The following is a 13716-nucleotide window of genomic DNA, read 5'->3' as shown; positions in this document are numbered from 1 at the left end:
ATCATCCTAAGCATAAAGTGCTAAGTGGAAGAGGGTATCTTTTAATGTTTTCTTTAAAAAAAAAAAGTACTAATTTATAGATGTAACCAAATTCTATTTATATAAATTTTCCATTTGAGTTAAAATTACTTCTAACTAGAGATTAGATAAGCTTCTTCTTTTGCTTCTAGATAATACTTATGACTTATTTCCTTTCATACTTTAAAAAAGACATTTCAGGAAATCATAATTACTTGTGACGACACAAGGGGTCACGTTTTTATTTAATCATAATGAAAGCATTGGGTGATCTTTTAGTCTCTTCAAAAATTTTCTTATCCATATTGCCCTTGGTTCCACATGATTCTAACAGTACCTGTTGGATGGGCCCTGGGAGAATCATGACATGCCAATGTAGGGGCTGCAACCTGTTTCAACAGAGAAACACCTAGGTGGAGGCACACACACACAAGCAGCGCTTCGGGTTGCAATTCAGTTTCTTAAGTTTAAGCACATTGAATGCATCTAGTTGCTATAAAACTTGTGTTAGATACCTTTATAATTCTATTATTAAATGCTGATACTATTCTCTAAATTTTTGCCTAGGTCTGTAACCAGTGATGAAGGATCCATGAATGCATTCACAGGAAGGGGGTCACCTGGTAGGGGTCAAAAGACTAAAGTCTGTACCACACCTTCATCTGGTCATGCTGCATCTGGGAAGGACTCAAGCAGCAGATTGGCTGTTACAGACCCCACTCGGCCTGGTGCCACCACCAAAATCACCACCACCTCCACCTACATTTCTGCCTCTACACTTAAAGTTAACAAGAAAACCAAAGGGCTCATTGATGGCCTTACTAAGTTTTTTACACCATCACCTGATGGTCGCAGATCACGAGGTGAAATAATAGACTTTTCAAAGCACTATCGTCCAAGGAAAAAGGTCTCTCAGAAACAGTCATGCACTTCTCATGTGTTGGCTCCAGGTACCACACAAAAGCTAAAACCTCCACCTTCTTCACTCCCACCCGCAACCCCCATCTCTGGTCAGAGCCCCAGTTCACAAAAGTCCAGCACTTCTGTTTCTTCTACCTCTCCCCAGAGTTCTTCCAGCCAGTCCAGTGTGCCCTCCTTTAGCAGTCTCACTAATAACAGCCAGCTGAAGGCACTCTTTGATGGGCTCTCTCATATCTATACCACTCAGGGACAGTCTCGCCAAAAGGGACACCCAAGTTATGCACCACCTAAACGTATGCGTCGTAAAATCGAATTCCCTTCCACGGCAAAATCGAAAGCCCATTTCTTTGGAAAAAGAGATATTAGAAGTAGATTTATTTCTCACCCCTCCTCCTCTAGCTGGGGGATGGCTAGAGGACGTATTTTTAAAGCAATTGCTCACTTCAAGCGAACAACTTTCCTTAAAAAGCACAGGATGCTAGGCAGGTTAAAATATAAAGTGACCCCTCAGATGGGGACCCCCTCACCAGGGAAGGGGAGCTTGACAGACGGAAGGATTAAACCTGATCAGGATGATGGTAAGCAAAAGGTCAAAGCTCCAACCAAACCTGCGTCCCGTCCCTTTCTCCCCAACCCCCCCAAAAAAAGAATCAGTCAATTCCTATTTGTCACATAGGTCTTAGCTATTTCTCTTGTTCTCACTTCACTTTCATACAGAAGCAGTGAAACTTTGACCTTTTTCTAATGCTGACTAAACCTCCAAAATGTTGTTTTTCCAACTAATACTCTCCCACTTTTTATGACTTATTTCCATTTGTAGTGACACTAGGACCCCCCAGATGCGTCCGTAGCATTGCTTATGGCTTTGTAGTCCCGCATGAGTAGCCACTGTTAACGCCTCTGCCATGTTCCTCCCCGTGCTACCTCTTCAGCCACAGCGCTGCGTGGCCATGTGCTGTCCGTGCTTCCGGCAGCGGGGACATCAGCTCCTCGTCTCCCTCTGTCCATTGCTTTCTCATGACAAAATTCATCCTGCTTCCTTCTCAACAAAGCCTGATCTGTGACTCTGTGAAGTGTGCTTTTGGATGTGAGTGTGTCTGTGTGTGTATTCACCTCAGGGAGAAAACTGATTTCATGATTTCATTTAACAAATTGGCCCGTTACATTTGCTATCCTTTATAAAACAAAAGCCAAAAATGTGTCATTTGGACAAAGTGGTAGATTTTATTATCTCAAACGTGATCATGGGAATTCTATACCTAGACATTGATATGCCTTCTAATCTTGGTTGAAAACTATGATTTTGCTTTGTATTGCTCGCTCTTTCCGTCATTTATTTGTCGAAGCTATAAAAAGATGACAACAGCGATAATTCAAATAACAATTTGAGTACAGCAGGGAAAAGGTACTGCTGGATCTGTGAGCAGTGCTTAGACGTAAAAGCTAATAAAGCTTAAAAAAAAATCCATATTTGCCCACTTTGCTAATTTGGTGCCATTTTGATAATTATATGGTGGTTATTCATGATGCAAGTCAGTGAATACACTTTCTGCTGGTTTTAAATGACAGATACAGAAATCAAAATAAGCATCAAACAAGAAAGTACAGATATAAATGTGATTGGAAACAAGGATACCGTTACTGAAGAGGATTTGGATGTTTTTAAGCAGGCCCAGGAACTGTCTTGGGAGGTAAGGCCAGGATACTGCATTCTAGTAATGAGGATAATACGTGACCTTTACATATGAGTACTATGAAATTAACTGCCTTGATTTTATAACGAATCCCCCTCAAAATCCTTTGTGGTTCTTTAACTGTTACCATCATTTTTGTTGACTCTACATTCGAAAGTAATGACTTTATATAGAGTTGTCTCCACTCTTAAAAGTTGGTAATGGCTCAGTGGGTCTCACAGAATAGGCCAGAGTAGCAGTTATTGAGCCAGATTTTGAAAAACGCTTCTAGGGGTGAAGGAATAGATTTATGATTATTTTTGCTCAAATTAAGAAAATAGCCCTTTTAAATCGTTCACAAAAACAAGAACATCACTTTTAAATTGACCGATGTTTCTTCCAGCACAGGTGGCCAGCCATATGAAAAATGTCTCCTGATTTTAACTGTTGGGCATTGGCAAAGGCAATATCGTGTTGCATGATCAGTTGTAATCACTTTTATTTTCATTGTCCAGTAATTTCTTTAAATGATCCCCCTTAAAATATTAACTCTACATAGCTTATTGTCAGCAAAACATTGAAAGGAAAGGCTGTGGGACTTCTCAAAGACAAATTTATTATGGATTGTGAATTCTTCTGTCAATAGACCACATTCTGTTACCAGGGCACCACATTCATTGATAGATTCCCACCCCCACCTCACTTCCTTTTATGGGGAGTAGGGGGCTATCTATAGGCTCTTAAGCTTTATTTTTTGTAGCAACCACTTGGGCTAAATACTTGTGCTTGTTTCTACTTGAGGGGCCATTGGATATTTCCATTCCTCATTCTGCATTCTTTGTAGTGTTTCCTTTGGCTAAGATAAAATGTTAAATCCCGCGCCCCCCCCCCCCCCCCGCCCCACCCCACCATCACTGAGATTTGAAGTCCTTAAATATTACCATTTTGGGGGACCGTATCTGGCATTCGTATATAGACGTGATGAACAGCAGGCAATTACCTGAAAGTTACTGCTAAATCTAAGGCCTTTTCTTTCCAACCTGGTAACACTGGCATTTTCATTCAAGAACATTTCTTGTCTGTGTCAGGCACTGGACTAGACCCAGGGAATGCCACAGTGAATCAGGCCGGCAGAGTTCTTAACCTCCTGCATGGGAGTAAAAGGAGATGGGAATCAAACTGCAAACTTCGCAATTGATTATTTATCTACAGTCGGGTTAAATATTACTTGGTGGAGGAACAGGGGACTGTAACAGTGTGACAGTGTGTAACAGCCACATCTTCTTCTAATTTCCTCAGTTTTAATACATTGTAGCAGATCGTTATATTTAGTTCAGTAGACATTTGTATGTATTAACAGGTATTCATTTCCTATCTTGGTAATACTGTTTCTTAGGGTATTTATATATGAATCTTATACAAAGTTGATTATTATTTCACAAGGGCCTATAATGTTTTTTTTCAACAACATGAAAATTCACGATTACGATCAGTATTCTGGTCTTGATAGATTTTCGTATCCACTGGTGAAAGAACCAAAACGTAAGTGAAGAAATCCTCATATTTTGTTTTCTTTCTGCCTGACAGAAAATAGAGTGTGAAAGTGGAGTAGAAGACTGTGGCCGGTATCCTTCTGTAATAGAATTTGGGAAATATGAAATCCAAACCTGGTACTCCTCGCCTTACCCACAGGAATATGCAAGGTAATGGAATAAGCCTGGCAGGTATACAACCTTAATGTCTCATATGTGAGGAAGGAACATTCTAAAGCTGGAATTAGGTGATTTTTAGGACATAAATTTTAATAGTCAGTTCTTTTTTTTCTTTCGGCAGCAGTGGTTCTTCGTTTCTGCGTGTGGGCTTTCTGTAGTGGCGGCATGCGGGGGGCTACTTTTCGTTGCGGTGCACGGGCGCCTCATTGCGGTGGTTTCTCTTGTTGCGGAGCACGGGCTCTAGGTGCGTGGGCTTCAGTAGTTGCAGCACGTAGGCTCAGTAGTTGTGGCTCTTGGGCTTAGTCACTCTGAGGCATGTGGGATCTTCCCGGACCAGGGATCGAACCCACGTCCCCTGTGTTGGCAGGCGGATTCTTAACCAATGTGCCACCAGGGACGTCCCGATAGTCAAGTCTAAGTGCTTCCAAAACTATTACTTTCGCCAGTACCTTCTTATAGTATTCACTGTTATATGTAAACACCTTATACTGCTTAGTTACACAGGTGTTGTAAATTTTGCCTTTTAACTTTTTTTCTCTTTGGTTAATTGGGGAAATATTGTTTGTGTAAGAAACCAAATCAAGAAAAAAAAATTAGCCATTGTAAAATATTTGGTAGTTTCTTCTCAGTTGCCTTTTTCATTTTCCTAATTAGGTCTGTTAGTTTTATCTCTGATTTCTGGCATTTTATTGTCAAGTTTTTTTTAGAGAAATTATAGCAAAAGAAGGAAAAATGGGAGAAAGTAGGTGGGCATGGGTAGCCTTAAGAGACCCTTCCCCAAATCTTGACTTTTAGAGCCATTTGTGACTAACCTGTTAAAAATGAAGAGAAAATAATGGTACTAGAATTTTCTTTTGTCTTGAACTAAGATTAGCTGTGAAATTGTCTTGAACTAATGTATCTAAAAATGGGTATCTTGTGAACAGATTTCTTCCTTCAGGTATGTCAGGGCACAGTTTATTAGTATCTCCTCAAATGCTTTAGGCTGCAAAGTTTCTGGTAATCACAAATTTGCTTTTCTTCTAGAACAGATATCGTCCTTTTCTCTTTCTGGTGGGTGTCTGCCCAATCATCAGAGAAAACGGGCAGGGTGTTCTAGAAGTTAAGTGACAAACTAAGAGGAGTCTTGGTTTCTCTTCCCAGTTCATATCACGTAGCTGTATGTTCCTTAACAACTTTTGAAAAACACCTATGAGCTTTTATTTGTATGGGTAATCATAAGTCATGTGTTCTAAGAGCTTTGAATAATTTTGCATATGAATCCAAGATTTGAGATTACTGTGCTGCGTCTGTATCTAATTCTTCCCAAAACTCTGCTCCCCATTTTTATACCCCAAAGACGTTGAAAGTGCTTTTAAACATTCTCTTGTAAATATTAGCAATATCCACTTAAGCATGATAGGGCACAAGTAAAAAATGGTATAATTTTTAAGGTGGAGAAAAAGTCAGCAGAGGAGAGAAAGCTGTTTGTCTAATGTTATTCAAAGAGTCGGTGGAATTGGTAGGAACAAATAAGGTCTTTTGACTTGACTGTATTTACTCCTTTAGACCATGTACAACTGATGATAACTTTAAAGTTACCTCATCCATAAGAAATGGAAACAACTAAATTCTGGGACTTCTCTGCCTTATAAGTACACAGATCATTTTAAAAATAATGAATTCACTTCTGAGTAAAAGATTGTTATAGTTACACCACTGATTACACGTACTGTTGAAATTATGACATTAAGTCTGAAATTTAAAAAATATGCATGGATGACAGGACGCCATTGTTTTCAGAGTCATAGTTCCAAGTCTGAAAACCTTTCTTTCTATAGGACATTTCTAAGGAAACAAATTATTTGTTTGCACAGTAAAGGCAGCAAATATTATTAGATTGAAAAATAATATAAGGTTTGTACGCTCTCTTTACTACTGGCTTTCTTTTTTCTTTTTCTTTTGTTGAAACTACTTCTTTCAAATACTATTATACAGCCTTTTTATGGCTTAGAGAAAATAGAACAATATTTAATATTTTTCCCCAGGAGTATAATCAATCTGATTATATTCTTTGATTTTAAAATTTCAACAGATTACCAAAGCTTTACCTGTGTGAATTCTGTCTTAAATATATGAAAAGTAAAAATATTTTGTTAAGACACTCAAGGAAATGTGGATGGTTTCATCCCCCAGCAAATGAAATTTACCGAAGGAAAGACCTTTCAGTATTTGAGGTAAGCATGTGTAAATAAAAAACTCAGCATTTGAAACCTAGTGTTTCTAATTGTTGACTATGTACTGATTTGTTCGTAGAAGGTACAAAGTATATTCGGTTTTGGCACTGAAATTCAGACTGCTTTTTCAAACATCTCCATGTTTTGGAATGTTTTTCTAACCATATTAAGCAACCGTTGAGATTGATGATGAATTCCTACTCCATCACATTAACTTTTTTGTCTTCTCCCAAATCCCTGTCTGCACCAGATATATTCGCCAGTGAATTTATGGTCTCCTCAGCTCTTTGTAAATTCTACTTTCTTTGGCAGGAGAAATTAGCTTTGTTCAGCAGCTCCAGCCAATGTCTGGCAGGTGCTCACTCTTCCAGGGAATTGAGCAGCTGTACATATCTCCTCAATACACAACCACCTGTGTTTCCATCCATTTCTTGGCAGGGTAGATAATCCTTTTGGTGAGACCCCAGCAGATGTTGGGACTCCCCTGACCCCCATCTGGGTAGATGGCCACCCCTGGAGAACTCTGCTGTTCACAGGAACCCCTTGTGGCCATGTGTCTGTCATTGTGTGTTCTTGAAGACATTTTGTGTTTTCAGAATTGATTTAGTAGCAGAAGGTCTTTGCCGCTATATCATTTCATTGTTTCATCATGTTCTATTGTCGGTTTCAGGGATCCAGCTTAGCTGAGTCAGTTGTACCTTGAGGAGGCCATGCCTTCTTTTCCTGTTATTGCCTAGTCACAGGCCTTCTTAATTCTCTCACTCTGGTTGAGCACTTCCATTGCCCTGCCTTATTTTCTTCTCTGTTACCCATCTTGGTACATTGCTTTCATTCCTGGATGCTCAGAACAAGCCTTCCTTGCACAGCAGATATGATATCTTCTTTCTCTGAAATACAGTTTTACTTCAGGATTCTCTTTTTCTGAGTTGTTCAGATTGGAAATTTATTATTCTGCCCCACATTTCTCTTTAATTCTTGTCTGTAACGTCTTGCATTAAATTTAACGTAGGGGAGGGTCGTACATAGGTTTCTCTCATGGACCAGGCTTCCTCTCTCAGACAGTCTTGGGCCCATTACTTTTTTCCCCAAGACTCATCAGAGAACGCATGTAACTCCAACTGTATCTTATGATTTTTTAAAGCTCCTCTTCCTGGTTATATCAGGCTCTTTTGGCAAGCTTGAAGGAAGAAGGGTATTGTTGCTAGGAAGATTTGATAATATGTTAGTTCTTACTAAACGGGAGGCACAGGGGTTCTCAACCAGGGGACTGTTCACATTTCAGGCTGGATGATTCTTTGGTGTAGGGGGCATCCCGTGCGTTGTAGGACGTTTAGCAGCACCCCTGGCCTCTGCCCACTAGATGCCAGTAGCACTACGCCTCCTCCAGTCAGAACAACCAAAAACATCTCCAGACATAGCCAGTGTCCCTTGGGGGACAAAAGTCACCCCCAGTGAGGCCCACCGGGCTAACGAGAAAGCCGAGTGCAAGTCGCTGTCCTCCTGTTGTTACTATTGGGATGCTACCTGGCCAGCCCCAACAGGTTGAGACAACAGAGCTGCTCTCAGTTGAACCTTAATTAATGAATGTCACAAGTTCCACTTAACTTTTGGCACCTTCCTTGATGCCTTGGAAGCTTTCTTCTAACCAAAAGAGAATGAAAATCATTGTCTCATTGTTTCTCAAAGGACAAAACACATTTTTGGCTTTAAGTAATTGTTAAATAAATGAGCATAACTCTTGCCTGAGGGGGTGAAACTCTCATAAATCCAGAGAGAGTCTTCTCAGGGGTAAGAGAGACTCAGTCTTGTTAGCCTGATAAGAATGGTCTATTTCAGGGTAGGTGCTTTGGGGCCATACAGAGATGAAAGGGGAAAAATCAGAAGCAGAACTGTAAAATTTATGCATAAAAATTATTGAAGGAATTGGATTGGGTAAGTGCCAAGGTCCCTATTCTAGAATCTGAGTTAATACTAAGAGTACAGCATGTAGGAAGTTTTCTCTTAGCAGTGTCCTAAGTAACTTATAAAATAAATGAATAATAATCACAGATTGCTACTTTCCTATCTTTTCTTTATCCCTCTTGAAAGCATGCCATTTTAGACCTTTCACAACCGATAAGAATTTTGCTTCAGCATTGTCATCTCTCTATTTTTCTGGTTCAGGGATACATACATCTCCGTCTTTTTGTAATACGCTACCATTTCCAAAAGGACCATCCTCCCAAATACATAAAAACTTCCTTTAATTAAAGAGAGAATTGTATCCTCTGTGCCCCTTGCCCATATTTGATTATGTTGCCATGTGTGGGACCTAGGTCTCATCCAAGGGAAATAGTTATATGAAGTCTAAAAATAATTTGCAATATGAGAACCTGTATGGTCCACAGGAGACTTGAGAACGGTCAAGTTCATTGTTAAAGAGCTCTGGTTAGCAAACATCCATTTCCCCTAAGAAAAGTGCTAGGGAAATTCTTCTTGAATCTGCTGTGCTTTCTGTTTTCAACAAGTAACTACATTTGATCCATGAAATTGACATGTGTGCCTAGCCTCCTGTCTGTAACCGTCAGTATCACAGCTTGATTCTTTTATTTTGAAGAGAAGTAGACTGTAATCATGGTACTTATTGTAGGTTGAAATTCATCTCACTTTCTCTGTAAGTATTCCCAACACAGAAGTTTTATCTTTTCTAATTATATTTAAAATGATGCTTGGAATAAAACCAAAATGGAAGCCTCTTTTGTTAATCCACACTTCTAAGGAATCAGGGTAATACAGTTTATTTATTTTATTTTTATGTGAAGCCCTTTTGAAAACAACATAAAGTTTAACTTCCTCGAGCAGTATTTTGATCGTTTTACATTTCTTTAGTTCCAATTTACCTGGTTCAAACAGAGAGGACCTGCCTAATCTTTTTTTACTCGTAATAAATTGCAAATAAAAATTACTTCTTTGTTAGCAGTGTGGCCTTTCTTCAGGTAGTGTAAAGAGAAATTTAAGCTACCTAAAATGTACCCCAATTTAAGAGAAAAGGTGGAATTCTGATTTGCCAAATGACAGCTATTTTCTGGTAAACTTTATACTTGGTTAATGGAGTGTTTTAATCGCTCAGTTTGGGATTTGGAAATAAAATTATATACTTTCCAAAATACCGTATAAAAGAAACAATTTTATATTGAGTGGTATTTTTATGTTAAATAATGTTGTCTGTTTCTCTTTGCTAGGTTGATGGGAATATGAGCAAAATTTATTGCCAAAACCTTTGCTTGTTAGCCAAGCTCTTCCTGGACCACAAAACGTTGTATTATGATGTCGAGCCATTCCTTTTTTATGTCCTTACAAAAAATGATGAAAAGGGCTGTCATCTGGTTGGATACTTCTCTAAGGTAAAACAAGAGCCAGTATGACCTTCATTTTCTTTTTCAAAATGTTTTTGGTAGAGCCCAATTCTTCAAACAGGGCTTTTTTATGACTCTAATTTGAATAAGTGACACATGTTTCTGAAAAGCTCAGATTCTTGTTCAGAGCTCATTAAAACCAACAACAACAACAAAAAACAATAAGCATCGTGCCTAGGAAGTGTGTAAAGGGCCTCAGCACTGTTTGCTGTCTCGACTGTCAGCATTCACTTAACATTATAATTGCTGCCTTGCAGACCACCTAGCATCTTTCATTTTCTAAATGTTAAGCTTATTTCCCTTTTCCCCCCAAGTGGTGTCAACATGAAGGTTTCAATGCAACGTAGCATTTAAAAGATAATTCTCATTTCTCCTCGTTGCATTCCCTCTGTGGTCATCAGTGTCTCAGTGAGTTAGAACGTTGGCATTTGGACAGTTAAGCTAATATAATGGCTGGTTTTACTCTGTTGTCTCTTATTCTCTGTGCTATTGTTTTAAGATCTAAAGCAGCCTCACCTTTAGAAAGCTAAGTTATCTCCAGCTGTTAATATAGGGGAGCCCTTGACATAGTGAGTGGATGTAGTTTGTCTTTTTCACTGGTTCAGAGCAATTCTCTCACATTCTTCTGTTCAAAGGCTTCTGAGAAACAATAACTCATATGCAATAATGGAAATCTGAGTTTGGAGATATTTACCAGGTAATGAGCTTAACTTTTCTTAGGTACTTAGGAAATAGTTTAATATGCCAGGATGGTAATTATAAGACTTCCAGGCAGAAGGTAAATGATCCAAACCCTGTATCTTATATTTTTTATGATGTATGTGTGCATATTAGGTGATAAGTGAATTTCACTGACTCTACTGTTGCATAATGTAAATGGAATGCCTAATGGAAGTGTCATTTTCATGGAAGATCAAAAGATAGAATATATATGAAGGTCCTTTGCATACGGAAGTTTTTCTAAATTTAAGAATCAATCCAGAGACCATAAACAAAAATAGGAGTAAGTGACAGCACTCGTGGGAAACAGCCTCAACGCCTTAGTCCACATATTTGGTAAAGCTCTAAAACGAAAAAGAAGTCAACTTTATAGGTTATGGATTCAAAAGATGATAGAGAATTAACACAAGGTGAAACAATAACTAGGAAATCTATTTATATAACTTACAAAACATTTTACGTTCTGTATACATGTGTAAACATCTTTTTCTCCAAAGAGTTGAAAAGAATAGTGGTCATAACTGTCCTTCCTGTGCGAAAATGGTGTTTCTTTAAATGTATCTGAGTTTAAAAACAGATGCTCAATGGTGCCTGCTGCCCTTGTCCTGCCTTGTTTCAAGTTGGCCTCTGGGTCTCAGTTCATGGTAACTCTTGGGGTTCGAATCTCTGCCTCTCTTCCTCCCAGGGAGCCCAACATTTTACTTAGAACAAGCTAAAGTTTTTACATTTTGTCACAGTTTCTTTTATCGTATGGCAGCAACTACTGTCATTTCTTACTATACCTGGAATACTATTATATTCTTTGGCAGTGCAGTAAAACAAAAATTAATCTAAAAAAACAGCCATGTTAAAAGACTAGACGCAAATTAAACCATATTCTAACATGTCAATTGGAGTGTGAAGGACTATGGCCTTTTGGGGTTATACTTAAACCAAATTCTAGATGTTATAGCCAGAGAATGGCCAAGATGACCTAGAAAAGTTTAGTGTAAACCATTACATGCATGTGACTTTCCAAGCACATAATAGATGACACAAAACAGGAAGGAAAGAAGGAGGAGTTATTTTATCCATAGATTAGAGTTTAGCTGTAGTAATGTGTTAAAGGGCAGGGGGCAGGGGCTGGGGGGGGAAGGACAACTCTTGGGTGGGATTTCCAAAAATCTTATACAGGTAAGAATAGTTTGGGACAAAGAAAAGACTGGCATCAAGGATGAATCCTTAAACCCAGAGTACATCTCTTTTTAGATTTGTGACCCATTTGTCTGACTTTGCAAAGTAGACTACTTATTTGAATCTTTGCCACAGATGTACACAGCCAGTGATGGACAATCCAGTTTCTTAGGAAAATTGACACACATCATTTCTTCCTCCTCATTTCTTGGAGACTCCACAGACAGCTACAAATGTGCAAAAGTCGGGAGCACATCTTTTTCACAAAGGAATCTTTAATTCTTCCCTGTAGGGTTTTTTCTACAACCATTTCCTGTGATCTTTCAAATAGGTTCATTAAAGATCTGGGTGTTCCTAAGTAATTCTTTGGTGTGGTTAGTACCATTTGTGGTCAATCTAATTTGTGGTTTATATTTGGCCAGAGCATTCACAACCTCAAAAGCCTTTTCCAGATCTCCTCTGTGTAGGTTTTGGCGGCTTCTGTGTACCCTGAAGAAAATATTGCTGCTCTGATGCCATATCCCATGAAAATTGCAAATTTTTCCTGAACTATAAGAACCATTTCCCACCATATTCTTTCCAGTCTTCCTCCTGGTTTCAGACTGTTGGTAATATTTTGGCCTCCACTTTGGTTTGGAGGCTTGGGGATTTCTTGTTGCTGTTGTCTTTTTTGTTTTGTTGTCCTACTTTGAAATGCAGATTAATTATTTCTCCAGCTTTTTACTTTGACTGTTTACTCATAGGAGAAATGTATTTGTGCAAGTCTACCCACACATACAGTATTTTAGTTTCACTGGGGCCTTTCGCAAAGTATTCCTAACTGACCCCGCTGGGCGACTCTCTGGATGGTTTTTTTTTTTTTTTTTTTCCTCCCCATCTCCCAGGTTGTTTGAGCACGGAAAACATTTCTTCCATACTGTCTGTGTTCTGTTTCATTTGACTCACATTTCCTTGGATTCTTTATTCGTATTTCATGGTACTGACATTCAAGAATAAAGATGTAATTGAGAGGCATGCCTGGAGTGGGTAGTTTGTTGTTAGCTGATAGTTTGATTGATTAAGACGGTAGGATTATTCTGCTTGATCCTGACCTAACACATTGGCTCACCTTAGTGGACCGTGGTACAAGGACGATGGCAGGTGCAGGGAATTGCCCACTTCAGCAGCGCTCTGACATACTTGTTCTGTCTCTCTTTCCCTCAGGAAAAGCTTTGCCAGCAGAAGTATAACGTCTCCTGCATAATGATCATGCCCCAGCACCAAAGGCAAGGATTTGGACGGTTTCTCATTGATTTCAGTAAGTGAAGTACTTTATTTACTTTCATGATCCAGAGAGCTGATGGCTGTTAAAGGAGAGTAGCACATAAAACTTTATTTAACCTACTTTGTTGTTTTTATCGCTAGATAACGGGTTTTCTACTTATATTTACATAGGTTAGAAAATCTTCCTCAAGTGAAAAATGTACTGCTGATCACTATTGTACCCTAGGAAATTGAGACTCGATCTCTCGGCAGTGTCACCAGCTCGCAAAGCCATTACCCTGAATGAACCGGCAGAATTACATTCCATTCTGTGGGGCTCATGCTCATTAGCACCAAAAGCGGCAATTATTTGTGATTAAAGCCAAAGGAATTGTTATTTAAAAGGATTTTCAGCTTTCTAAAATTTTGCCTATAATCTTGTGCAGTACAGAGCAGGAAAGGGATCTTTATCTTCAGAAAAACAATTCTTTAGGTAGCCTATCCTTCTAGGCTGTCTGGTAGAAATAAATATCTTGTTTTGTTAATTTCCCTTTTCTATTACAGAAATTATTACAATGTTCGTATCTAGAGGTTGCCCAAGAAATATTTTTTATACACATTTGTATCTTCTGAGTCTCCTCAGTAA

The 13716-nt window shown here is 38.8% G+C and overlaps 1 protein-coding gene across 7 annotated transcripts in view; it reads left to right on the top strand.

Annotated features, from left to right (window-relative positions):
- The window catches only part of KAT6B (lysine acetyltransferase 6B), a 179969-nt gene that overhangs the window by 128951 nt on the left and 37302 nt on the right, over positions 1–13716 (top strand). For 5 of the 7 annotated variants that reach the window (XM_082424918.1, XM_082424915.1, XM_082424916.1 and 2 more), the window contains exons 8-13: positions 586–1517; positions 2509–2630; positions 4200–4315; positions 6399–6540; positions 9762–9923; positions 13032–13125. In XM_082424918.1, the coding sequence (XP_082281044.1) occupies positions 586–1517; positions 2509–2630; positions 4200–4315; positions 6399–6540; positions 9762–9923; positions 13032–13125 (1568 nt within the window). The remainder of the gene's footprint in view (positions 1–585; positions 1518–2508; positions 2631–4199; positions 4316–6398; positions 6541–9761; positions 9924–13031; positions 13126–13716) is intronic. The other 2 variants (XM_082424919.1, XM_082424920.1) reach the window with 2 other exon arrangements.

The sequence above is a fragment of the Balaenoptera physalus genome (assembly GCF_965194825.1).
Source record: "Balaenoptera physalus genome assembly, chromosome: 14".
NCBI lineage: Eukaryota > Metazoa > Chordata > Mammalia > Artiodactyla > Balaenopteridae > Balaenoptera > Balaenoptera physalus.
This window is presented reverse-complemented; position numbering and strand designations above follow the sequence as displayed.